This window comes from Cydia amplana, chromosome 19 (assembly GCF_948474715.1).
Source record: "Cydia amplana chromosome 19, ilCydAmpl1.1, whole genome shotgun sequence".
In the NCBI taxonomy this organism is placed as follows: domain Eukaryota; kingdom Metazoa; phylum Arthropoda; class Insecta; order Lepidoptera; family Tortricidae; genus Cydia; species Cydia amplana.
In genome coordinates, this window is record NC_086087.1 from 11,808,013 (window position 1) to 11,822,590 (window position 14,578).

The following is a 14,578-nucleotide window of genomic DNA, read 5'->3' on the forward strand; positions in this document are numbered from 1 at the left end:
TATTTTATTATTTTCGAGCCAATGCGACCGTTAGGACCGTTAAATTTACATTTTCAAACTTAGTCAGGCATGCCCTAGTCAATTTAAACTAAAACCCAGTAGTCAGCCGCATTTGAAATAACGTTTTAATCCGGCTGAGCACTGGGTTTCGCGGATCCAGTACTCAGCCATTGACCTTGCTTGGTACGTCGCCGCCAAAAATATGTCCACATTTTTAAACCCTATCTCATTGAAATAAGGTTCAAAAGTGTATACATTTTTTAACGTTAACTATACATAACTATCATTTTTCTTTTTCCTGGCCGGTATATGACTTTGTTTATTAATGATAATTAGATCTGCATAGACTCGATTAATTATTTTTTACCGAATACCTACTAGGGGGGATTCCAATTGAGGGGGGATTTAAATCTTCTCGGGGCAGAGGTGTAGGGTTGGAGCCGGTCTACCTAGCTTTATTTGACGTTCATAAGCGCATTGTAATTATGCCTACTTGAATAAACTATCTTTTATCTTTTTTATCTTTTTAGGAACATAATTATATATTACCTGATTTACCTCGTTAATTTTTGACGGATTAATTATTAGAAAATAAATATTGAGATTCTTAGTTTGCAAGAATAGTGTTAGTTAATTAAGTACCTATGGCCAACAAATTTCGTGTCATAAGAATTGTATGTACCTATAAGATTTTTTTTATTAAATAAGTAAACAAGTAGGTAAGTAATACATATATGCAAAAAAATTTAAAACTAGGTACAACTAACTACAATAACGATAACAAAAATTATAAAAAAAATATACTATAATATCGTTGATTTTGATATAAATATTAGTGATTTTGATCTAATTATTATGAATATTTTATATAGGCTGAGTACTGGGTACACAGAGGCTGCTTACTGGATTTTGGAGGCTGACTACTGGAGAGAAGTGCCACTTTTTGTTTAAACTTAATTAGAGATATTATAAAGAGGATTGTTATTTTTTTAAATATTTTGTTTTAAAACTATGATAAACAATTGGTCTAACCATGTCATTTGTTTAATTACCCAACTAATCCTGTAGAAATGCCGAACGTTCAAACTTAAAAAAGTCGTTATAAGGCTGACTACTGGTGCCTTTACCCTTACTGTAAAACGTACGATACACGTGCGAATAGGTAATTCACAACTTGTGTCGATTTAAAACACTCCCTTCGGTCGTGTTTTAATTTATCGCCACTAATTTCGAATTTCCTCTTTTCCGCACTTGTATAAATGTAAATAACTAATCTGTGTCAAAATCAAATAACCGATAGCAGCAAGAAATTGTAAGAGGTGATGTTGACTCTGACTGGACTCTGAAAAGTCGGAAATAATACACATTGAATAATTAATTATATTTTATTACAATAACGTATAAAAATAATTGCCACTATAATCTAGATTTCTATTTACACATCACATCCTCACATGAATTAATAAATTAATTTCCTTTTTTACATATCTTACTTGCACAATTACAAAAGTATATTTACTTACCAACTTTGGTGTTGTAAAAAAACTACACGATTTATTCAGTGTATCAGCCTTGAGAAATATTCATGACGTACAATATTGGTAAGTACGGTAAACCGGGGTGACTTTGAATTGCAGGGGCGACTTCGACATTTCAGTTTTTCAGCCGTAACATATTTTTATTCGGAGTTTTTAGTAGCAGGTAAACAAGAATGTATAATATTCTAACTTGTTACACGAACAGTTCGTGAAAATAATGAATAATGCTAATTTAGTGGCCGTTTTAAAACTATCAAAGTATCCCCACCTAAAGTCACCCCGTTTTACTATAATTGACGTTCCGGACTACACAATGATGCTATAATATAATATAGCTCGCTTTAGAAAAAAACGTTGAAAATCCCCATCTATTTACAACACTACTCCTCGTTTAAATCAACTTTTACACACATCATCTTACATTTATACGAAACATTTTCTTTCATGGGTTCTTCCAAAGCTACAACTTTTTCAAAACGTTCAGAGGCGGATGGTGCTATTTCTTCAGCTCTCGCTCGTGGGGTCTGACTCGACTTACCGAGAGGTTTACCTTTACTCTTTAATGCATCCGTTAATTTTGCCAGCAATGGACTTTTAGGCTTATTTAGACCTAGCTGACTGGGAGCACTCGCTCGACCTAGTGTCCGTGGAGTTGTTTTCAAAATTGGTTTTGGTGTAGACTGGGATTTAAGTTTCGATACAGGGGACACACGCGACGTTCCTGTTTTGATTGGTTTACTAATTGGTTTTGCAGATTTTGCTTTTGAAGGAGTTCGGAGAGTTGCAGCGGTTTTGCTCGGAGATGTCAAAGGTTCGCCTAATCGCTTCGGAGCGGTTTTCGCTTCTCCCTTCCCATGCCATGGAGTAGGTTGTCGTACAAGTGGTTTAGGCTTGAAACGTTTATTGGCGGACACTTTAGGTTTTGCAGTCGTTGTAGATTTGGATTTACCAACAAGACTTGGACGTTGTGTTGTAGAACCGAATGTGATCGTGACTTTATTTTTTGTTAGAGGTTTTATTTTTGGCAAGATGGGCTTTTTTAGATCTTGCAAGCTTTTAATTGGTTTCTTAGAGGTTAGTGACAGAGTCGGGCGTTCTATACGGGTTGGGGTTGGCGAGCTCGCTGCCGAAGACATTCTAAAGGATTTAGAGGGGCTGTTTGTGCTTTCTCTGCCTTTTGAACCTCGGAAAGAATTTGGCTTTGCGATTTCTATCCTAGTTCCAGGCTTTGTTACGATGGAAGCTGTTTTAGGTTGTTTCCTTTGTGAAGCAACTACCGGTTGCTTAGCTTGTAATGCCGGCCTTGCTTGCTTCGGTACACTTGCGCTCCTAAAACTCATAGGTAACGGTATAGCAAATAATTCAAAGTTCCTATTTACAGGAGGGGACAAAATTGATCGCAGTCTTGCAGGATCTGTGATCTTATTGTGAATTGATTCGAGGCGATCATTTAAATCCGTATGTAAAGCATATAACTTGTCGTTGATATCAGCGTGATGATCGGTTAAGCTCTGAATTACGTCATTTGGGTGGGGAAGTGGTGGTAAGTCTTTTATGGGACTATTTTTGAGGGTCGCTTTTAATGTTTTCTGTAAATCTTTTGCTACCTGTTCTGCATGTGGTGTTAAGTTGAATGGGCTGCTAGCTTGTAATACTTGTTTGAAAGCGTCTCGCCCGGTAGAAGCTACTGGTGAATTTAACAAATGTTGTGCATGTTTCTGTACTGTTGCACTTATATCAGTGAGAGTTGGGGCGTTTAAAGAATTTTGAATAGTTTTCATAGTATTTTGAGTTTGAGATCGTAGATTATCAACGACTGTATCTAATGAAGAACTTGGCTGTAAGGAACTTTTAAGGATTTGTGGCGTGCTGTTTGTTATAGGCGAATTCAACACTTGCTGTGCACTTTTCTTAATAGATGTGCTAATATCAGATACAGTCGGTGTATTTAAAGTTTGTTGAATGTTTCTCAATGTACTTTGAGTATGAGATCTAAGATTACCTGCTACTTCGTCTATAGTAGGAACGGCTTTCATAGTACTCTTTAATAAATTTCCTGTGGGAGTTATAGCAGCAGAAGACTTTAAAATGTTTTGAGAACCTTTGTGGATTGAATCACTTAGGTCAGCCAGTCTAGAAGTGTCTAATGTTTGCTTGATGTTCTTAAAAGTATTTACAGATTGAGCTTTAAGATTATCGACTGCAGCATCCAAGGAACTCTTCGGTGATTTTAAAATATTTGTATTTTTTAGAACATCACTAGCGACTTTGGGAGAATTTAATGTGTTGTGTAGATGTTGGATCGTGTTTTGCGATTGTGATCTAAGGTTATCTACAACAGAATCGATTTGTGAAGGAGCCTGTAGAGTGTTTTGTAAGTTGTTTCTGCCCGAAGCTAACAAATTGTTAGCATTCTTCAATACATTATTGTGTACTTCAGCTAAAGCAGAAGGGTTAAGTGTTTCATGAATGCTTTTTACAGTGTCTTCCGCGTGAGATTTTATTCTCTCAGCTAAGTTATCTACTATATTACTTGCTTGTAATGTTGGGCTTTTGGGAACATTCAATAAATGCAATGCATTCTTATGCATGGTTGAAGTTACGTCAGCTAATGTCGGATTACTATTTAATGCACCACGAGACGATACAAATTGAGCATGTTTGTTAGATTTGGCTTGACCTGTACCCGTTTTCTCTTTTTTGTGTGGCCCTATAGTTAATGTAGTACCAACAAGTCCACCATTATTGCCTAATGTTGAAGCCAAATTCAATGGTTTCAAATCTAACGACTTGGGAACTGCTAGTTTTGCTTTATATCTATTCAAATTCAGCCCTGGCAGGTCTAGTGCTTGTGGACTAGATCCTAGTAACGACGGGAGAGGTTTTAACTGGATGATATCTAAGTTGATGTCCTCCAATGGCTTCAAAGGTGAGAAAATAGAAACAGGATCGGAAGAACTCGGGCTGGCAGATTGTACAGGAGTAACGTCTGAAGCAAAATCATCTGAGTCTAATTCAGAAGAACCATCGTCGTCGTTCGCCGTTCTAGCCAAGCCGTTTAGGATTTCGGAGACCCGTGTTCTAATATCCTCTAAAGTGGGAATATTAGTATTTAAAGCAGACAAATCAGGAAGATTCAAGCTAGGGGTACTAAATATGTTGAAGTCGTTTGCGTTAATTAAAGGCGCCGGTTGCACGATACTTTGACGCAATTTCGTCCCGAAGTCGTTGAGATGCTCTACTAGGGATTTAGAATTCGGCCGAAGTATATTGATAATTGGTCGATTTGATAGTGAACTCGGTCGCAGTATATCCATTATTGGATCACTTGCCAAAGTTTCCAAGTCATTTTCAGAATGACTATCTTCAACTTTAGCTTGTTTGGATGTCTCAAGTAGATCGCTTGGGCATAATGTTTTGTCTATTTTATTGCTATCATCAATATTCTGATTAAGGTCATTCTCGGTTTCTTTGCCATTCATACCAAGGATGTTATCAATGTCACTTTCATTCGCTTCTTCTGATATGGTGTCACCTTCCTTCGATTCCAGGAATTCTTCGTTTTGCTCTTGTGCTCTCTGTTCGTGATTTTCACTGGCCATTAAAATAGAATCAGACATATTTTGAAGATCTTGAAAACTGACTGCTTCCGCTGATGCACTCTCATCCTGTAATCCTTTTTCGATGGGATTACCAGATGTAGAGTGAGATATGAATGTTGGTTCTACGTTAGAGATTTGGTCTGTGTGTTCCTCAGAACCTGTATCTTGGTTTCGTGCTTCCACACAGTCTCCATGAGGAGATATCTCTTCAACGTTTTGTTTTATGCCATCAAGTGCATTTATGTTACTTTTTTGCAGAGCTTCCAATTTGTCTACAACACTTCTTCTAATTTCCTCCAGTGTTTTAAGTGGATGAGGTGCTACTGGAACAGTATTACTTCTATCTTCTGCTTCGTCTATTTCGCTTAAGTCAACTGAACCAGGAGGAACGTCGCTAATATCTTCTTGAGATATTATTTGTATATCACTTTCGCTTTCTTGAACTAGCGTTTGTGTATCATCTATAATTTGAAAATTTTCCGAATCATCAACTTCTTCATCTTGAAAGATTTCACTGCTGTTTAACTGTACATCTTCAACGCTATTACTACTTAAAATATCTGTACTCTTAGCTATTAAGTCATCGGCCTGTTCATTGCCAGTTTCAGTTGTTTCAGTACTAGAATCTAGCAGTGAATCCTCCAGCTGTTCCATATCTACTCCTACAGACTTATCAGTTTCAGGTTTCAATCTCACGCAGTTATCGTCGGATGGACTTGGAACAGCGTCTAAAATGTCCGTAGTTACCGGTTTTCTTTTTGGTATAACTTGTATATTGGCAGTCTTGGCTTTATTTAAATTTTTTAAGACAGTTGCAATTTTAGACGGCTTTGTTGGTAGTTTTACAGGCTCTCTGGCCTCTGATTTTTGCAGTGGATGTAATTTTAAGCTAGGTATATTAATTTTTGGTTTTGGTTTATTGTTCAGTACATCCAAAGGAACCAATTCCACGTCCCTTAGTTTAAGCAGATTTTTTAGAGGAAAAGATAACCCAGGTTTTTCATCATTATTTCGACCAAATAAAAGAGACTGCAATGGACCTTTATTTTTTGCGCTCTTCTCAGCTATAATTTCTTGGTTAATGGAAGGAGATGTGTTACAATGTAAATCATTTTGCCCATCCGACTGACGGTTAAAATTATTTTCCGTGAGTATATCATTATTCTCTTGAACAACTTCACTACTGATATGGTCATTCAACGAGTCTGTCCTGGCATCTGGATTATCCATCTCATTATGATTTAAACTAATACTTCCTGCCTTAATGCCAAGGTTGGCACCACTTAATATATTGTTAATATTTTCATTTATTGTTTTAGGGTCTAAACTGAGTAAATTAGGTTTTGCTTTTAGCTTAATCCCAGGCAAAAGTGTATTTACATTATCGTCTGCTGTAACTACACTTTCACGAACATTACTCGCAGCTAAACCACTGTCACGTTGTCGGTGAAGCAAACCACTTGGCAAAGGTAGATTAAGTATGTCCTCCAAACCTTTACTTGGAGTCCTATAACTGAGAGAATTCCTAGTGTTACCTAAAAGGGAATGTATACACCTAGTTTCTTGTACGTGAGATGCTTCGGGTATAGCATCACTGTCATCCATATCTCTGGGACTTACTATTACTGTGACTACGTTCCTGGCTTCCTCTGGCGCGCCATCGATGAGGTCGGCTAGTGACGCCACGTTGACGGCTGCTCTGGCAGCATCTCTTTCGAGGGCGTCTCTATACTCCTCGTCGGTGGCCTCGCGAAGAGTCTCCAGAACTGATGAGGCGAGACCGACTTCCGGATGCAGAAGTGGTTTAGATTCCTCTTGAGGGTCTGGCCTGGAAAAAAATCATTATGTAAGCGCTAGTACAAATCTACTTTGTCAAAATACATCAGCATCATGATCACAGCCTTAAGGTAGTAGTTTCTGCATCTAAAGCCTCTTCCATTGCCTTGACCATCATGACATGACATGACTTAAAACTCACAATTATTAAGATACGGTGAACATATATTCCTATTAACTAAGTACCGAAGCGAAAGGCATTGAACCGTCGGTATAATAATCATGTGCCATACGATTAATGACAAAGGATACAAAACGACGTAAAATTAGGCAATTCGCAACTAAGCTGCAAACTGTGGATGGATTAATTAACATGGTTATCTTCATGACATTTCCCGTCCCGCATGAAACGCGTAGTCTAACATTTTCACAACTAAACTGCAACCTTTTGATGTCTGGCTAGCAGCTAGCTATACTTATATAGCTGGTCAAGCAAATCTTGTCAGTAAAAAAGGCGCGAAATTCCAATTTTCTATGGAACGATATCCCTTCGCGCCTACATTTTTCAAATTTGCCGCCTTTTTCTACTGACAAGATCTGGTTGACCAGCTAGTAAGTATCTTGTGACTCACCTCATGACATTCCCAAAAGCACGGACCGAGTGAGGAAAAAAGAGCGATGCGGCGCCCTCGGAGTCGGCGTCGCGAGCGCGGCACGGACAGTCGTCCACGCCGTCAGCGCCGCGCGCCATGGCCACGGCGCTGGGAGCGAGAGTAGACGCCGCGGCGTCCATAGGGACGCCAGTGACGCCGGGAGGGCACGGGCAACACAACCTAGTCTGTGTTTCAGTAGCGTTGTTGTCATCTTGTGCTGATATCTGGTGGAGAAACGTTGGTTTTATTAATTGCTTTTTGACGCCTGTGTGTAATGAGCAAAAGTCTCCCCATTTTTAGGGTTCGTATACCTTAAAAGTAGGAAAAGGAACCCTTATAGGATCACTTTGTTGTCTGTCCGTCTGTCCGTCAGGGAAAAATCTGATAACTGTAAATTTGTAAAAAAAAAGTTGTATTTGTACGGAACCCTCGGCGCCGTTACCATAAATAGGCAACAATTTATGGAGAAATCCGACAGAGTACAAACATAACAAACATTTCTTATATAATGTTTACGAACTGTCAGTTAACCTGTCGTCTATAGGCGATGGTACCTAGTTAATAAAAATTGTATTCAAACATGTTCAAAAATCTGTACCACAAGCCCATGAAAACGATTTTATTTTTATGTAGGTACCGTAAAATGGGGTGAGTAGGGGCAAAACTGACATTCAAACCTCGATAACATTTTATTTTTACATATGCAAACTGAATGGTGTATATAATAAGTGTTCCGGACGTTTGTATTTTAGTTTTTATTTTATTTTGGGTAGTTTCATTACATAACTTTAACGATAAACAGGAAATCCCACCTCACCCCATAGTCCCTCGTAATTGGGGTGAGATGGGATTTCATACAAAGGTGATTTTGGAAGATCGTTGGATCGATTTTTTTTTATTATGAGTATTAATTACTATAGCTCCATTTTAAATTGGAATACATTAATTTTGTAGCAGTAGCATTAAAATTACATCTCACCCCCCTTTCATCCCTTCTCTCCCCGTTCATAACCCAACTCTCCCCGCGAACCCTACTCACCCCATTTTACGGTACTGGGATATAAGTATGTTTTATCTCGAAAATGGATGGTGTAGTTGTTAAAAATTAATATTTCCAAGCTACTCTGTCTATAATTAAAAGAAAATGGTATGATTTAGGTACATCTTATTTATAAATGTTATTATAATGACACAAAACTTTAATTTCTTTTGAAGATGTCTCGCAACGCCGTGGTTTAAAATAAAACCGGCCAAGTGCGACTCGGACTCGCGCACGGAGGGTTCCGCACCATCAACAAAAAAATAGAGCAAAACAAGCAAAAAAAACGGTCACCCATCCAAGTACTGACCCCGCCCGAAGTTGCTTAATTTCGGTCAAAAATCACGTTTGTTGTATGGGAGCCCCACTTAAATCTTTATTTTATTCTGTTTTTAGTATTTGTTGTTATAGCGGCAACAGAAATACATCATCTGTGAAAATTTCAACTGTCTAGGTATCACGGTTCGTGAGATACAGCCTGGTGACAGACGGACGGACGGACGGACGGACATCAGCGGAGTCTTAGTAATAAGGTCCCGTTTTTACCCTTTGGGTACGGAACCCTAAAAACACAGCACACTTTTTAATTACGATTTGTTGAAATCATATTGCATTCGTCCATTTATATGCAATTCATGTAGGTAAATACGTGTTAATTACATAATTAGTAATATGCCAATAAATTTTATTAATTGTAGAATCTATTGTAGGTACCTTCGATAATAAAGAGATCGACGTTTGTTTGTGTTTACAAAATGTATGTACCTGAGTACTTTTAATATTATATAGTTGCTAGGCGATGCAAAATAAAATAAAACAAAATCGGCTTGGGTCAATTTCACCAAACGAGCATTTTTGTCTAATTCCCATGGAATTTTGAAATACCAACATTACACAAAAAAAATTATGCTGATAATTTGGTAAAAAATATAATAAACATTAATTTTCTTATGGGGTAAAAATATTCATAAAACTATAAAAGTTATTTCAATTTAAAATTTTGGTCAGGGCACGGGAATTAGTGTGTCCATGGGAATTAGATTTTACTAGCACGGGAATTAGAACATGGCACAGGAATTGTTTTCTTAACTTATTTTGGTAGTTAAAACTCTTATTTATGTATATTTTAATCTACAATAATATACTTCAACCATTACTGAAGCGGCATCGAACATATTTACCTTCTTTAATTTTAGTTTCGGACGACAAATCTACGAAAGTATGATACACTAAAAACTACGTATTTGACTAATCGTTTCCTTGATTTTAATGGCAATATACATATTTCAAAACAATACTTTGAGTAGTTGCATAAACATGTCCGCCTTACATACAAAACTATTCATTAAAAAGTATCTGCATGTAGATAGGTACAGGGTGTATGATCTGGTATATGGCCCTATAGGAAATGATACTAAGAAATAAATAGGGGCACAGAGAGAAGTTATTGTGTAAGTTAATCTGAAGAAATCGAATATGGTGCCTTCATAAATTCATAACACAAAAAATTGTTTGACCACATATGAGGTAAGGTGGGGTAAGACTATCACCGGGGTAAGACTATCACAGACAGACAGACATGACGAATCCATAAGGGTTCCGTTTTTTGCAATTTGGCTACGGAACCCTAATAAGGTATCTAATAGTATTACGGTTTTAATACCCCCTGGCACTGACTAAAATAACCGACTTGGCTTCACATTACATCTCAAAACTTTTTTGTAGTAGAAGAACTGCGTTGCGAGACTTGTATCTTTTTACATGCAATGTTTTTGATAGGATCCCATCTCTTTTTGTAGGCTGTCCTTCTTTTCAGGTAATCATACCCATACCATACTGATACTATGTATACACATATCATAACTATACACATCTTTATTCATACTCACATCGTACATCGTAGTGTACCTTTACTTTCCCTACTAATTGTAAGAACTAAAAGGTAAATTTGTTATCGCATATATTTCTATAGGATTACAAACTTTTTTATGCAGTTATTAGATCTTTAGAACGTGACTAATATTGCAGTATTATTCGATTTTTATTGGCTTAAAAAGCTAAAACCTAATTACGTTTCAAATTTGGAACTTGTGGGTATGCTAGAAGTACCTTAGAATAATGATGATCGTAAGTGATTGTGTCAGTGACAAAACTAAGGGATTTTAAAGTGCATTAATTCTTAGACTACATGTTCAAATTAAATGTTATTTTGATAGAATGTTATTGAGATTTGATGGTACGGCCGTGCCACTTTGTTTTTCTCGACTTGGCGGCGGCACTGCCGTGCCCCCAGATCCTTTGTCCTTCCCCGGGCCTCAAACTATCTTCATGCCAAATATCATCAACATGATATTGGTTCAGCGGCAGCGGTTTAAGCGTGACGAGATAACAGACAGACAGAGACACTTTCGCATTTATAATATAGTAAGAATAGGATATATTTAATTTTTCTTGTATTAGAAAAGCTAATTTATAACAACTAATCTATTAAACGAGCAATTCTTGTATATATTTCGGGGATCTCGGAAACGGCTCTAACGATTTCGATGAAATTTGATCATATATGAGGGTTTTCTGGAGTGAAAAATCGATCTAGCTAGGTGTTATCTCTGGAAAAATGCGCATTTTTGAGTTTTTAGGTAGGTATATGTTTTCCAAGCAAAGCTCGGTCTCCCAGATATTTAAACTTTATACGGCATACGCTGTCAGCTGTCAAATTTACAAAAAAAAACATTGCAAATTTGATTCATTTTGTTTCATGTAACCTTAGGTACAGGTATTATAATACGTAATAATTCCAGAAATAGTTTTATGTTTATATAATATTTTAATGTTATGTATAATATGATCAATGAATAAGGTAAGGTGGGGCAAGACTAACAGTACAAGGATTCCATACAAGTGATAGTCTTACCCCGGTGTCGTCTTACCCCACCTTACCTTACGTACCTATTAAAATTGCCCGGGTTATTCGGGTCCACCCTGTATGTACTATAGTACTTATACTAAAAAACCGTTCACAGATTTTTGTGCATTCTTTAAGATTTCCTTAAATGTAAAATAGAAAGATATACGTCATATTATTATTACATATAATACATATTCAATGCCAATATATATATATATGTAATAATAATATGACGTAAACATTGCCAATTAACTTACAGTGCCCCCAATAAAAGATTTGTTGACAATATATGTAATACTTTCTAATTCCCGTGCCACTTAATCAGCTGTTTTAGGTAAATTTGCTATGGGAATTAGGGCACGGAAATTAGAATTCGTAATAAAAAAATTCGCCAAAAATTTAAATCGTGTTTGACCAAACTGTTATATTATCGCTTACATAAAGATACATAAAGGGCTCCTAAATATGACAATTGTTATTGAAAAGCTATGTGGAAAATAAAATTTATAAGGGGCATCGAACTTAGAAAAAAATTGTCGCCCACCCGGATTCCGAAATACTTATGCGATTTGCTCGAACACGTCGCGGCTTGACTTACATCCGCTTGCTTTGAGAGACAGCCGAATACTGCCAGTACAGGTGAGGCGGGACACGAGGCGGTTCAAATACAAACGTCGGCTGTCAGAGCCCTTTGAGTTTTGCCGACGAAATTGTACTCGCGCGCTCGGACAAAATTTAAACATCGATCACGAGTTATTTACCACAATGAAGTTAATAGTGTATGTGCTCAGTGATAGTAAATATCATCTAGTTTAAGTATTTGACACTAAATTAGTGATACTAATGTAGAATTTTTCGTAGGATTTTTCATTATGCTCAAAAGTAGATTCCGGACAGGGCACGGGAGTAGTAATTTGAGCCTTTAGGTATTTTTAAGTGTACTTTAAAAACCAACTAATCAGTGAATTCATATGGAACTCGGTGTGAAAGTGTGACTTCTTTATGTAAAAAAAAATTGGTAAGTATTATCTGATGCTAACCCGCGATTTTCATCACGGACAGAAAAAAAATCGTGTTCAGAAATTGACCCCTAAGCATGTCGGGCCATGCTCAGCGTAGGGTTCCGTCAGTGGTGGATTTGCCCTAAGGCCCAGTAGGCCCGGGCCTAATAAGAAGGCTTGATAACAAGAATTAACTCAAAATGTTAATATGATTGGTGCTGAGAAAGGGGCGGCTACAGGCAGGGATCGGAACTGGTTTTTTGCAAAAACTTAGAAATAACCATATTTTTCGAATTATTTTGTCTCGAAATGTAGGACTCAGTTGTGTTTTTAGGTTACGACTTCGTATTATTAGATTGCCCAATTAGAAATGAAGTAATTAGCAAAGAACAAAAAAATACCGTTTCCGTTCCCATACAAAAAATACCGGTATCCGATCCCTGGCTACAGGTCCTGGGACCTAGGGCGGCAAAGACTGCAAATCCGCCACTGGGTTCCGTAGCTGTCGGTCAAAAGAGAAACGACGAGTCACTGACAGTTTCAATGTCAGTATATTATTATACGCTAACGTCTACGTAATTTACTTACTATACATCTCGCTCGCACTAATATGTGGCTTTTCATCAGAAGGGTCGTTATGCTTCATGTGAAATAAGGACCATTCTATCTGAAGGGGTCATCCATTAATTACGTCACACGTTTAGGGGGAGGGAGGGGGTCAAGAAAATGTGACATGTTGTGACATGGGGGAGGGGGAAGTCACAAACATTGTGATGTCACTTTAACTTCATCAGTAACCGAAAATTAATTTATATTTTTTTAGTCGCTGTACAGTTAAATAATGAGATTTTGGATATAACTTTCGTTGTGTTATAAAATTACTAAGTATATAAATATATACTTATCAAAAATATTTTTTTATTAAAAAAATAATGCCGAGCTAATATTGTCGATTTCGTTGAAAACAAAATTGCCTAAAATGTGACGTCACACCAGGGGGGGAGGGGTTTGCAAAATGTGACCAAGTGTGACAAGGAGGGCGGGAGGGGTAAAAAAACCTAGATTCTAGAAATTCGTGTGACGTAATTAATGGATGATCCCGAATTTCTGTTGGACTTTCAGACGAAAAACTCCTTATTGCACTTGAAGCATGACCCTTCTGGAAAGCCACACATGTCAGCACGATTGATTGATAGTCCCTGGCCAAAATAATAACAAAAGAATACTCACATTGTCTATTATCGCCAAACTAAAAACCAAAACTGCCCTCCACCACATTTTTCCACCTCGGTCACATGGATACTCCCGAATGAAACTTCGTCATCTCACCTTCGCCTTATAATATTCGATCAATTATCTCAAGTAATCTGTAGAGATAGCCCATGGAGATAGTGATACGCAGCGCCGGGCACGGTAAGTGTGACCGATAGGGTGGACGTGACAAAACTGCTGATTCGTCAAAAGATTAGTGTGTCTAGTTATCTGGGTTACCAGTGCCTTGCCGCTCGACTTTTGCTGTGACCTGGGCCATATACATTTCAACAAGGGCGTAGCCAGCCACTGAACTAGGGGGTGGCGAGTTGATAGGCCTGGGGGGGGCAGAGGCCACAGAGGGGCATTAAGCATGCATTGTATGTAAAATTTGAGCTCCAGGGGGGGCAGCTGCCCCCCCCCCCCTGCCTGTACCTGCCTACGCCCATGCATTTCAACGATATAACTTTTAGTCCTGGAGAATGAAACCTGGGGTTCTACCGGGAAAACTGAAATTGGCTAATTGGGGGATTTGGGGTGATATTTCTCTTTTACTCCAATGAAGGCGTAATTAGAGCGGGAAAGATGCCCGAAATTTGCGAACTTCGATTATAGCCCTGAAACTGGGGACGGCATCACAGAATAAATAATAGTACGTGATAGTACTAAGTACAGAAGACTCACTCTCTAACAAATCGCGTCTGTTACGATCAGCACAGATATGGCCGATAGGTGGCGACAGCGCCACGCGCGGCTTATGGCTTTCCCCAAAATTGGGGTCGAACGGATGTATGTACTTTTAGCTACCTG

At 37.9% G+C, this 14,578-nt stretch overlaps 1 protein-coding gene across 1 annotated transcript; it reads right to left on the reverse strand.

The window, feature by feature from the left end:
• Nucleotides 1–1,910: 1,910 nt before the first annotated feature.
• LOC134656821 (uncharacterized) lies at nucleotides 1,911–13,940 on the reverse strand. Its single transcript, XM_063512346.1, has 3 exons — nucleotides 13,748–13,940; nucleotides 7,549–7,793; nucleotides 1,911–6,968 (listed from the first exon to the last, which is right to left on the reverse strand). Exons 1-3 carry the CDS (start codon nucleotides 13,793–13,795, stop codon nucleotides 1,919–1,921), a joined length of 5,343 nt encoding a protein of 1,780 aa, XP_063368416.1. The 5' UTR covers nucleotides 13,796–13,940; the 3' UTR covers nucleotides 1,911–1,918.
• Between the last annotated feature and the right edge of the window lie 638 nt (nucleotides 13,941–14,578).